This window comes from Nerophis lumbriciformis, linkage group LG02, assembly GCF_033978685.3.
Source record: "Nerophis lumbriciformis linkage group LG02, RoL_Nlum_v2.1, whole genome shotgun sequence".
Taxonomy (NCBI): Eukaryota; Metazoa; Chordata; class Actinopteri; order Syngnathiformes; family Syngnathidae; genus Nerophis; species Nerophis lumbriciformis.
In genome coordinates this window covers 10,900,987-10,915,000 of record NC_084549.2, presented here as the reverse complement: position 1 = coordinate 10,915,000, position 14,014 = coordinate 10,900,987, and the positions used below count along the sequence as shown (strand labels likewise).

Sequence of the window (14,014 nt, the reverse complement as noted above, 5' to 3'; positions counted from 1 at the left end):
AACAATTCAAAGACCACTGCCCTGGACATTGTTAAGTATGACTCACGCATTTTGAAAACATTTCGGATTTATTTGACATTATTTGCTTATCAGTAACATTTGCTGAAGATAAATCGCACAATGTCGTTAAAAACAAATTGTATTAATACAGTCGGAGTACTTGTTCAGTATTAAATACCTTTTTATGGCTCTTTCATTTTTATGAGGATACACTGTGACACTTTACTAACTATAATATAATAAGGATGCCTTCTTATTGAGAGATTTGTTTGGATGATTAATAGCATTGGTTATCGCATGCTTTTAAAAGATGAGTGGGTTTATGACAACAGCTGGGACCTGCATAATAACACGAAGGAAGTGGAGCGTATAATAAAAAACAAATCTTTGGCTAAACCAGGAAAGACAGCTGTTCATAAATCAAGGCAAGGAGAGACAACTTGAACCTTGAACTAGCCCGACTTGTTTATCTCGCCGCTTACGGCAGATGACTCGGCGAGGCCAGTCGACTGCCATCGCGGCGCACAAGTACACAAACGCTTGCACACATGACTTCCGAAGACAGAGGCCAGCCTGTTTTACAAGTAGGTCAGAGCGGAGACAGAGTGCGAGAGAGAGAGCCAGAGAGAGCCAGAGAGCAAGATCCACATTCATGTGAACCCAATTAAAAAGATCATTACAGCAAACACCACATAAGTCATCCGGCAGAAACCAAAACATGTCATCCCTCCGTCCCGCCCGTTACGTAACCCTTGCGATGCGTCCTACCTGAGGGCAGTCTTTGATGTAGTGGCCCTTGTTGAAGCACAGGTGGCACAAGTAGTTGGGCGGGGGTCTCTTGTTGGGCTTCCTTGGTTCTGATGACAGGGTAAGGTCTGAGAAGTGGTCCGTCAGGGAGTTGAGTCCATCCACGATGTTGTTGAGGGAGCCGTAGGGCGATACATTCTTATATACGTTGTTGTTTAAGGCCTAAGGAATGAGAGAGGGATGAGGTTAGCGGGGGTAGGTTGATCTTATTGGGTTTTTAAACCACTCTTAAAACCCTTTTTAACCAATTCTCAGGGTGCTTTGTTTCCGAGTCCAGCTAGGATTCGGTTCTACACTGCAAAAAGTCAGTGTTCAAAAACAAGAAAAAAAAAATACAAAAATGAGGGGTATTCTATTTGAACTAAGCAAAATGATCTGCCAATAGAACAAGAAAATGTGGCTTGTCAAGACTTTCCAAAACAAGTCAAAGTAGCTAACCTCAATGAACCCAAAAATGCCTTAAAATAAGTATATTCTCACTAATAACAAGTGCACTTTTCTTGGTAAAAAAAAAAAAGAGACCTTTTTGCTCAATATGTTGAAAAATATTCTTAAATTAAGTAAATGCTAGTGCCATTATCTTGACATAATGATATGCGCTCGGCATTACATTTCTTGAAACCAGCAAACTTATACTACAATCTAATTTATTGTTCTTAATGGAAAGGCAACAAGGCAACCGCTTGTTACTCTTAGGGTTTCCTAGCCGCTCAGGCAAATCATATTGTCTAAAAATGCATTTTTCCATCGATAACATGACATCATCGCGCCAAGTGCGTGCTCTTTCAGTCAATTAGTGCGCATATATACAGCCCGGCCCCTGGCCAAATTTTTTTTTTATTGTAATTTTGAGGAATTTATCTGAATGTGCATGAACTATTTCTGTTCAAAATTGTTAGATATGTTAAAGGGGAACATTATCACCAGACCTATGTAAGCGTCAATATATACCTTGATGTTGCAGAAAAAAGTCCATGTATTTTTTTAACCGATTTCCGAACTCTAAATGGGTGAATTTTGGCGAATTAAACGCCTTTCTAATATTCACTCTCGGAGCGATGACGTCACGTTGTGACGTCACATCGGGAAGCAATCCGCCATTTTCTCAAACACCGAGTCAAATCAGCTCTGTTATTTTCCGTTTTTTCGACTGTTTTCCGTACCTTGGAGACATCATGCCTCGTCGGTGTGTTGTCGGAGGGTGTAACAACACGAACAGGGACGGATTCAAGTTGCACCAGTGGCCCAAAGATGCGAAAGTGGCAAGAAATTGGACGTTTGTTCCGCACACTTTACCGACGAAAGCTATGCTACGACAGAGATGGCAAGAATGTGTGGATATCCTGCGACACTCAAAGCAGATGCATTTCCAACGATAAAGTCAAAGAAATCTGCCGCCAGACCCCCATTGAATCTGCCGGAGTGTGTGAGCTATTCAGGGACAAAGGACCTCGGTAGCACGGCAAGCAATGGCAGACGAGCGAGCTAAACCCCCTGGATGTCTTGGCTCACACCGTCCCTTATGCCACCGAAGTTGATCAAGAGAAGAATATCGACCCTAGCTTCCCTGGCCTGCTGACATCAACTCCAAAACTGGACAGATCAGCTTTCAGGAAAAGAGCACGGATGAGGGTATGTCTACAGAATATATTAATTGATGAAAATTGGGCTGTCTGCACTCTCAAAGTGCATGTTGTTGCCAAATGTATTTCATATGCTGTAAACCTAGTTCATAGTTGTTAGTTTCCTTTAATGCCAAACAAACACATACTAATCGTTGGTTAGAAGGCGATCGCCGAATTCGTCCTCGCTTTCTCCCGTGTCGCTGGCTGTCGTGTCGTTTTCGTCGGTTTCGCTTGCATACGGTTCAAACCGATATGGCTCAATAGCTTCAGTTTCTTCTTCAATTTCGTTTTCGCTACCTGCCTCCACACTACAACCATCCGTTTCAATACATGCGTAATCTGTTGAATCGCTTAAGCCGCTGAAATCCGAGTCTGAATCCGAGCTAATGTTGCTATAGTTTGCTGTTCTTTCCGCCATGTTTGTTTGTATTCACTATGTGACGTCACAGGAAAATGGACGGGTGTATATAACGATGGTTAAAATCAGGCACTTTGAAGCTTTTTTTAGGGATATTGCGTGATGGGTAAAATTTTGAAAAATACTTCGAAAAATAAAATAAGCCACTGGGAACTGATTTTTAATGGTTTTAACCATTTTGAAATTGTGATAATGTTCCCCTTTAAATGTTTAAATATTAACTGTCAGTTTACTGTACTGTGCCAACTGTACTACTATATGAGTATGTGTTTTCTATTGTTTCATTGAAAATAAAACAGCAAAGTCCATTTGGCTGTCATCTGTTTTAACTATGAGACACGATTGTGTCAAAATCATGATTTTTTTTTTTTTATGCTTGAAGTAAGAAATGATTACTTTAAAAAAGTAGTTTTATACTTGTGAGTGTTGATGACACAGCTTTGCAACAGTTGATATTCTAGTTTCAAGCATGTTTTACTCAATATAGGTCATAAAATCTCAGCAACAAGCTGTAATATCTTACTGAGATCATTTAGGACCAAAACCCTTAAAACAAGTAAAACACTCTAACATAAAATCTGCTTAGTGAGAAGAATGATCTTATCAGACAGAAAATAAGCAAATATCACCCTTATTTGAGATATTTAATCTTACTTAGATTTCAGTTTTTGCAGTGTAGGTGTGAACACAGTAATTGCAGTCGGCAACGGACCAAATCAGTGTCTTCTTTGGTCCAAACTAGGGTTGTACGGTATACCGGTACTATCAATCAATCAATCAATCAATTTTTACTTATATAGCCCTAAATCACGAGTGTCTCAAGGGGCTGCACAAGCCACAATGACATCCTCGGCTCAGATCCCACATCAGGGCAAGAAAACACTCAACCCTATAGTATTGTATCACGGTACTAATGAATCAAAAACGGTACTATACTCTGTTTGAAAAGTACCGGTTCCCGGGCATGACGACGCGTCATCACATCATGACATTGATCAGATCAGATCAGATCAGATCAGATCAGATCAGATCAGATAGGTCTTTACTGTCATTGCACAAGTACAACAAACCTTTGTTTTCAGCACATTGCTGGTTTTACGAGCAGAGGAGCATGTTCGGCAGCGCACAATCGCGGAGTACTTACAAGCAGACACAGTGTGTAGACAGAAAAGGGAGAACGGACGCATTTTGGCCTAAAAACTAAAGATAAAGGTGAAGCTATAACACTGAAACGACCAAATATTTAATAAAGTCAAATCCAAATAAGGCAGTGAGAGAAGTATCCAACACTTCTGTACGTCAACAAAATGATTTGTCTCAGTGGCTGGACAGGACAGGTTAAAAGAATAAAAAATAACATAAGAATCGCTTTTTTGGAAAAAATCTATTAAGAACCGTTACAAATAAGAATTGTGATTCATTCGAAAATCTATTTTGTTTTGGCACCCCGAATTAGTACTACCGTATTTTCTGGACCATACCATACCATACCATACCAACTTTATTTATAAAGCCCTTTAAAAATAACCACAGTTGAAGAACAAAGGGCTGTACACCACAAATAAAATAGAGGCAAAGGACAGACTAAAAAATAACATTTAAAATAGAAGTAAAATCACACTTGCCAACCTGGGGGGGGTCGGAGTGGGGCGGGGCGTGGTTGGGGGCGTGGTTAAGAGGGGAGGAGTATATTGACAGCTAGAATTCACCAAGTCAAGTATTTCATATATAAATATATATATATATATATATATATATCTACATCCTGAAAATATGCAAACAAAACTGTGTTTAGATAATTGATACTTCAAACTTGCATAAATAAATCTTAGTGAACATAACATAACTTGGCTTCTGAGAGCTTCAAAATGTAATGAATAAAATGCTAAAGTTGTTGATTAACAAGCAATTATATTAATAATTAAATATGGTCATTTTAAATGAATTATTATGATAATTTAAAATTAATTATTTCAAATATGTTTATTTTAATGTATATTCTATGGCTGGATGCAATAAGGAGTCAGAAAAAATACAAATAAAAATACAATAAATTTTCATGTTTTTAGCAAAATATAGTAAAAATGTATTTAGTCGGGTTTTTTTTTAAATTAATAAATATATTAATTTTTAGGTAAGATAAACATAATAATACAATTTATCCCTAGTCTGGATGATTTACCCTGTTGTCCTCCCGTCGTGAAAAAAGGCTGTCCTCAGTCAGGTCCGCATGGAGCTGGAGGGGGCGTGGCCTCCAGTTTCGGCTGAAAATCGGGAGATTTTCGGGAGAATATTTGTCCCGGGAGGTTTTCGGGAGAGGCGCTGAATTTCGGGAGTCTCCCGGAAAATTCGGGAGAGTTGGCAAGTATGAGTAAAATACACATTGAAAAAGCAAATACAAATTACCCTAAGAACAATTTGTTAGATAAAAATAGTTAAAAAAAAGTTAAAAACAGTTTAAAGTCTCATGCTGGGTTAAAAAACAGTGAATAAAATAATAGGACGCACCGGATTAAAAGGCGCACTGCCAATGTGCGGGTCTATTCAGGTCTATTTTCATCATACTTGCCAACCTTGAGACCTCCAATTTCGGGGGGTGGATGCGGGGGGCGTGGTTGGGGCGGGGGCGTGGTTGGGGGCGTGGTTAAGAGGGGAGGGGTATATTTACAGCTAGAATTCACCAAGACAAGTATTTCATATATATATATATATATATATATATATATATATATATATATATATATATATACATATCCCCGCGACCCCGAAGGGAATAAGCGATAGTAAATGGATGGATGGATGGATATATATATATATATATATATATATATATATATATATATATATATATATATATATATATATATATATATATATATATATATATATATATATATATATATAAAAATAAAAGAAATACTTGAATTTCAGTGTTCATTTATTTACACATATACACACACATAACACTCATCTACTCATTGTTGAGTTAAGGGTTGAATTGTCCATCCTTGTTCCATTCTCTGTCACTATTTTTCTAACCATGCTGAACACCCTCTCTGATTATGCATTGCTGTGTGGCACGCACAAAAGTGCTTTCATCAAATGCACTAGATGGCAGTATTGTCCTGTTTAAGAGTGTCACAACATTGCTGTTTACGGCAGACGGACTGCTTTACTGTAGACGTTCTTTATATTGTGGGAAAGCGGACTCAGGTCCGCATGGAGCTGGAGGGGGCGTGGCCTCCAGCTCCGCCTGAATTTCGGGAGATTTTCGGGAGAAAATTTGTCCCGGGAGGTTTTCGGGAGAGGCGCTGAATTTCGGGAGTCTCCCGGAAAATCCGGGAGGGTTGGCAAGTATGATTTTCATACAAATTCAGACTTTACTTAAATCAACAACAGAGCAGCATCTCCTCAGCCGTGGCTCACTAGTGTTACAACAACGCCGGAAATGTGTCCCGGGAAAAACCGTCCGACCGGAACTCTCTAATACCTAAAGTTCTGTGGGTGAATTATGTAAACTCAGTTTTTAGCGCTTCCATAGCGAGATATAAGTTAGAAATGTATGCTACTTTATATTAGAAATGGCAACAGCCGAGGACGAATGTCCCATAACAAGAAGAAGAATCTTATCGACTACGGCATTGTGCGCAAATTTTCAGGACTTATGCAGATCTCAAATACACATCAGCAGGTACCAGAAGGTAAGAAAAGTTGGTTTTGCATAATATTGTGAAACAAAACGCCATTGATTTATTTGATTGATTGAAACTTGTATTAGTAGATTGCACAGTTCAGTACATATTCCGTACAATTGACCACTAAATGGTAACACCCCAATACGTTTTTCAATTCATGGTACAAATATATACTATCAGCATAAATCAGTCATCATACAAGTTAATCATCAGAGTATATACATTGAATTATTTACAATCCGGGGGATGGGATGTGGAAGGGTTCGGGTGTGTGTGTGCTATCAGCATATTTCAGTCATCAACAATTATATCATCAGAGAAATGGACATTGTAACAGTGTAGGTCTGACTTGGTAGGATATGTACAGCGAGCAGTGAACATGGTGAGCTCAGAAAGCATAAGAACAAGTATATACATTTGATTATTTGCAATCCGGGGAGGTGGGATGTGGTGGGGGGAGGGGGTTAGGCTAGGGTTGGAGCTGCCTAACCCTGTTTAGTGCGGTTTTGAAGGAGGATAGAGATGCAAATAATATGTCTGCTAATGGGTGCCATTTTGCGGTCCTTATACAGACAGCATAGTAATACTTGTACGCATTGGCGTTGTTAGGCCTATTTTAGGGGGCTCAAGCCCCCCTAAAATATTCTTAAGCCCCCTAAATAATTTGGTGTTTTTTTGCTTTTTTTTACACATACATGCCGACATATTCATTATAAAGTGGCCCAAATATGAGTTTAAATAAATAATCATTAAACCTGTTATTATTCACTCAGTTTCCCCTCACTTTGTAGCGTAAGGTAGAGAGCCCCTTTAGTGCGTCGGTATCCAATCCATTCCACTTGTTCATATAGAAAATGCCCACATCACTCAAATTCCAGTCCGCATTTTCTCTGCGACCTCGCTTGCGGTCCTGCAGGTGTACGAAGCACATTATCTTCCTTTACAATGAGTCAAGCTGCACAAAACCTTGTGTGTGCAATTGTAAATCATTTATTTTTTAAGTTTTGTGTTTCTTGTAGAATCTATATCAAGTAATATACATTAGCCTATTGTTAAAATAATGAAAAAAACATCATTAAATATATTTGTTTTATTGTATTGTTACATTAATAGCTGTTGTATTATTATAGGATGGCTTGTTAAACATTTCATAGGATTTTCAGAGGGAGGAAAAACCAAGACATTTAATATATAATGTAAAATGAATAAATACATAAAAAGAAAAAGAAAAAAATGGTTAAAAGCCATCGTCCCGGGGAGCATTTCATTTCGTCCCGTGCATTTAAAAAAAATAATAATAATAACAATGAATAATTTCTAAGTCTTTGTTAGCCGTTTGTGAAGTTTTGTGCTCGTGCGTAACGTTCGCTCGCATCCTGTGCATCTCCTGGGGGCTAAGCCCCCCCTGTCCTTAAAAGCTAGTGACGCCCCTGCTTGTACGTCTGACTACGGTAGCCGTAATGGCCCGACAACCCATCAAGCGGTGCGCCTTCAAAGTCATCCTAAAACATTTTGACAGATTTTTGAGTGCCGTGTGTAATGTTCTTTATTTTCAATGAAACACTTAAAGTTTTGGTGTTGTTTACTGGTGTCATATTGCAGTCTACACATATCTCTTATGTGTGACTACCGATCACACTTATCATTACTCGAGATGTCCGATAATGGCTTTTTTGTCGATATCCGATATTCCGATATTGTCCAACTCTTAATTACCGATTCCGATATCAACCGAAATATACAGTCGTGGAATTAACACATTAGTATGTCTAATTTTGTTGTGATGCCCCGCTGGTAACAAGGTTTTCCAAAATAAATCAACTCAAGTTATGGAAAAAAATGCCAACATGGCACTGCCATATTTATTATTGAAGTCACAAAGTGCATTTTTTTTTTTTAACATGCCTCAAAACAGCAGCTTGGAATTTGGGACATGCTCTCCCTGAGAGAGCATGAGGAGGTTGAGGTGGGCGGGGTGGGGGGGGGATGAAGGGGGTAGCGGGGGGTGTATATTGTAGCGTCCCGAAAGAGTTAGTGCTGCAAGGGGTTCTGGGTATTTGTTCTGTTGTGTTTATGTTGTGTTACGGTGCGGATGTTCTCCCGAAATGTGTTTGTCATTTTTGTTTGGTGTGGGTTCACAGTGTGGCGCATATTTGTAACAGTGTTAAATTTGTTTATACGGCCACCCTCAGTGTGACCTGTATGGCTGTTGACCAAGTATGCTTGGCATTCACTTGTGTGTGTGAAAAGCCGTAGATATTATGTTACTGGGCCGGCACGCAAAGGCAGTGCCTTTAAGGTTTATTGGCGCTCTGTACTTCTCCTTACGTCCGTGTACACAGCGGCGTTTTAAAAAGTCATACATTTTCCTTTTTGAAACCGATACTGATAATTTTGAAAACAATACCGATAATTTCCGATATTACATTTTAAAGCATTTATCGGCTGATAATATCGGCAGTCCGATATTATCGGATATCTCTGATCATTAACAAATAAAATTGCTTCGAGGTCGGTAAGAAAAAACAGAATTATTCCGTACATAAGGCGCTCCTTTCATTTTTGAAAAAATGAAAGGATTATAAATGCACCTTATAGTCCGAAAAATACCGTATATGTAAGTGCTTAATTTGGTCTCAAAATTATGCTGACAATAATAATGTTTATCGGCCTAGCACTGATTACTTTGGAGTCCGATTTAAACATATGCACCCTCAAGCCGGAACGGTTATGACTACCACACCTTGCAACTTTTCGTTTCTTGTCCAATCAGCAAGAATAATGATGTCACACACTTACATTCATAAAATTGCGTACATACGACAATAAATCTTTCTGCAAACATACTACAATAAATCTTTCTGCAAACATCATACTGTCGACATGCTGAGAAACCAGTTTGTGTGGGTTTCAGGGCTGAGGTGAGGAAAGGCCGAGTTTCAAATCATTTACTCCAACGCCATGCTGTGCAACCGCACTGCAAAAACTGAAATCTAAATATCTCATATAAGGGTGATATTTGCTTATTTTCTGTCTGATAAGATCATTCTTCTCACTAAGCAGATTTTATGTTAGAGTGTTTTACTTGTTTTAAGTGTTTTGGTCCTAAATGATCTCAGTAAGATATTACAGCTTGTTGCTGAGATTTAATGACCTATATTCAGTAAAACATGCTTGAAACTAGAATATCAACTGTTGCAAAGCTGTGTCATCAACACTCACAAGTATAAAACTACTTTTTCAAAGTAATAATTTCTTACTTCAAGCATGAAAAAAAAAATCATGATGCCGAGCACATATCATTATGTCAAGATAATGGCACTAGCATTTACCGTATTTTTCGGAGTATAAGTCGCACCAGCCGAAAACGCACAATAAAGAAGGAAAAAAACATATATAAGTCGCACTGGAGTATAAGTTGCATTTTTTGGGGAAATGTATTTGATAAAAGCCAACACCAAGAATAGACATTTGAAAGGCAATTTAAAATAAATAAAGAATAGTGAACAACAGGCTGAATAAGTGTACGTTATATGAGGCAAAAATAACCAACTGAGAACGTGCCTGGTATGTTAACGTAACATATTATGGTAAGAGTCATTCAAATAACTATAACATATAGAACATGCTATACGTTTACCAAACAATCTGTCACTCCTAATCGCTAAATCCCATGAAATCTTATACGTCTAGTCTCTTACGTGAATGAGCTAAATAATATTTGATATTTTACGGTAATGTGTTAATAATTTCACACATAAGTCGCTCCTGAGTATAAGTTGCACCCCCGGCCAAACTATGAAAAAAACTGCGACTTATATTTTTCAACATAATGAGCAAAAAGGTCTCTTTTTTTTCTACCAAGAAAAGTGCACTTGTTATTAGTGAGAATATACTTATTTTAAGCTATTTTTGGGTTCATTGAGGTTAGTTAATTTTACTTGTTTTGGAAAGTCTTGACAAGCCGAATTTTCTTGTTCTATTGACAGATAATTTTGCTTACCGGTAGTTCAAATAAAATACCCCTCATTTTTGTTTAGTTTTTTGAACACTGACTTTTTGCAGTGCGTACGTGAACCAGAAATCAATCTACTTGCTCGACGTACAGTTAGAATTGAAGGGATCAAATGGAGTACTATTCAAACGGACCAAAGGGTTTCTAGTGTGAAAGCACCCCGAGTTGTTTTGGACAGCTGAGTGTGAAACGCCCCAAAGAAAATTCTGAAGTCATGAGGCATTACGCAACCCCTAATATCTCTGGTGCCGGGCTGGTGCATACTTGATTGCACCATGTACCACATCATATAAGAAATTGCACATTTGGAACAGTCTGCCTTTAATCAGCAATTTCCTTAGCATGTGTTCTCTCCCATTTCTGCTGGACAAAAACACACCAAAAAAAAAAAAAAAAAAAAAAACCCAACACACAAAAGCCTCCGGATCGTTTCTCTCATTAAATGCAGAACATCTGGCGAGAGGCCCGGCTGTGCTCATGAGCTGGAAAAGTACTAAGCAGGTCCGCGAAGAAAGGACATGGACTTTACAGAGGATGACTCATTGTAAACAAGATGGAAGGCATGTTCCCGGTGGCCAGCCTGCGGAACATCAGCAGTGTCACCGTGCCCTGCCAGGCGGTAAACAAGCGGCATTGTGTTGTGTCATCGCCCAACAACCAGTGAATGCCGTGTGAAATATTAATACCAGACTAGACGTTTGAATTATGCAAGCTTCACTTTTCTTGATTTGTCCGCAAGTTGCCTCTAGTTCAGTGTTTTTCAACCTTTTTTGAGTCATTTCTTTCATTGAAAAAATCCGGAGGCACACCACCAGCAGTAATCACTAAAAAACTAAACTCAGTTGACAGTAAAAAGTTGTTGAATATGACTTTAAAGGCCTACTGAAATGCGATTTTCTTATTTAAACGGGGATAGCAGGTCCATTCTATGTGTCATATTTGATCATTTCGCGATATTGCCATATTTTTGCTGAAAGGATTTAGTAGAGAACATCGACGATAAAGTTCGCCACTTTTGGTCGCTGATAAAAAAAAGCCTTGCCTGTACCGGAAGTAGCAGACGAGTAGCGTGACGTCACAGGTTGTGGAGCTCCTCACATCCGCACATTGTTTACAATCATGGCCACCAGCAGCGAGAGCGATTCGGACCGAGAAAGCGACGATTTCCCCATTAATTTGAGCGAGGATGAAAGATTTGTGGATGAGGAAAGTGAGAGTGAAGGACTAGAGGGCAGTGGGAGCGATTCAGATAGGGAAGATGCTGTGAGAGGCGGGTGGGAATGACTAAAACAGTAAATAAACACAAGACATATATATACTCTATTAGCCACAACACAACCAGGCTTATATTTAATACGCCACAAATTAATCCCGCATAACAAACACCTCCCCCCTCCCGTCCATATAACCCGCCAATACAACTCAAACACCTGCACAACACACTCGATCCCACAGCCCAAAGTACCGTTCACCTCCCCAAAGTTCATACAGCACATATGTTTCTCCAAAGTCCCCAAAGTTATGTACGTGACATGCACATAGCGGCACGCACGTACGGGCAAGCGATCAAATGTTTGGAAGCCGCAGCTGCATGCGTACACGCGGTACCGCGTCTGCGCATCCAACTCAAATGTTGACATCCAAGCAACGTTATCATGGACGCCCCTGCTTATTTCAGCAAGACAATGCCAAGCCAGCGTGGCTTCATAGTAAAAGAGTACGGGTACTAGACTGGCCTGCCTGTAGTCCAGACCTGTCTCCCATTGAAAATGTGTGGCGCATTATGAAGCCTAAAATAGCACAACGGAGACCCCCGGACTGTTGAACAACTTAAGCTGTACATCAAGCAAGAATGGGAAATAATTCCACCTGAAAAGCTTCAAAAATTGGTCTCTTCAGTTCCCAAACCTTTACTGAGTGTTGTTAAAAGGAAAGGCCATGAAACACAGTGGTAAAAATGCCCGTGTGACAACTTTTTTGCAATGTGTTTCTGCCATTAGATTCTAAAAATGTTGTTTCTTAGTTCGAACATTAAATATCTTTTACAGTCTATTTAATTGAATATAGGTTGAAAAGGATTTGCAAATAATTGTATTCTGTTTTTATTTAAGAATTACACAACGTGACATATAACCCGTCCATATAACCCGCCAATACAACTCAAACACCTGCACAACACACTCAATCCCACAGCCCAAAGTACCGTTCACCTCCCCAAAGTTCATACAGCACATATGTTTCCCCAAAGTCCCCAAAGTTACGTACGTGACATGCACATAGCGGCACGCACGTACGGGCAAGCGATCAAATGTTTGGAAGCCGCAGCTGCATGCGTACACACGGTACCGCGTCTGCGCATCCAACTCAAATGTTGACATCCAAGCAACGTTATCATGGACGCCCCTGCTTATTTCAGCAAGACAATGCCAAGCCAGCGTGGCTTCATAGTAAAAGAGTACGGGTACTAGACTCATACCTGCCAACTTTTGAAATCAGAAAAACCTAGTAGCCAGGGTCCAGGGGCCGCAGGCCCCGGTAGGTCCACGACAAAGTCCTGGTGGGGGGTTCCGGCCCCCCGACGCAAAATGATTATTAGCATTCAGACAGGTTAAAATGTTGCTAAAACCATCACTTTTCTATCAGTCACAGTGACTTTTCAAAACAAAAATATTACAGCAAAAATCATATGGGTTGATTGACATGTTTATTCTGTAAGCTAACTTCAATAGTTTGAAATTATTTTGACAGTTAATGCCAGTTATCCTGTCAACCTTTCACAAGACTTCAATTTGTTAATTGAAAGTATAAACAGTATAAACACTTTTTACAGTAAACAAATGGTATTGCATTCCCTCAAAGACAGAAGTACTGACTTTTCCAATGTCGTCATCGAAATATCGAACACAAATGGGGTACAGTTTTACATCGTCATAATCGGTGCTGCCGTCAGTCGACATGCTAAATGGTTCCGTCTTCATGACATCGGCGATACTTTTTGAGGATTCTGTTCCAAGACACTGAATAATGTTTGATGTTTTGGTTCGACCAAATCCATATTTTTTGGCGATTTTCGAGTCGGGAAACATTTTCCGAAATAACTGTCCCATGTGATCAGCCAGTGCGATTGGAAGTCCATGCTCAATTATTGCCTCCGTAAATGAAACTTCGGCATTTATCACATCCAAATAATCTGTTTGGGCGACGAAAAACGTTGAAAGTTTTCCACTTGTATCGCTAGCAACGGCATTAGACTTGTGTTTTTTTGTCCCAACGTGGTCTTTTACATCGCTAATTCCTCCGTGTCCGATCGAAAAATCTTGTCTGCACAAGGTGCAATTCGCGTAGTTTTCACCCTTTTTGGAACGGATAATTATTCCCGGATAGGCTTTTGAATATTCTTCACGGAATGACTGCAGTTTTCTTTTCGGTTTAAGACTCGTTTGCGATTTTTCCC

At 39.4% G+C, this 14,014-nt stretch overlaps 1 protein-coding gene across 1 annotated transcript in view; it reads right to left on the bottom strand.

Moving 5' to 3' along the window:
• The window catches only part of zcchc24 (zinc finger, CCHC domain containing 24), a 135,395-nt gene that overhangs the window by 97,075 nt on the left and 24,306 nt on the right, over nucleotides 1–14,014 (bottom strand). Inside the window, exon 2 of the mRNA XM_061937823.1 lies at nucleotides 769–969. Within this exon, the coding sequence (XP_061793807.1) occupies nucleotides 769–969 (201 nt within the window). The remainder of the gene's footprint in view (nucleotides 1–768; nucleotides 970–14,014) is intronic.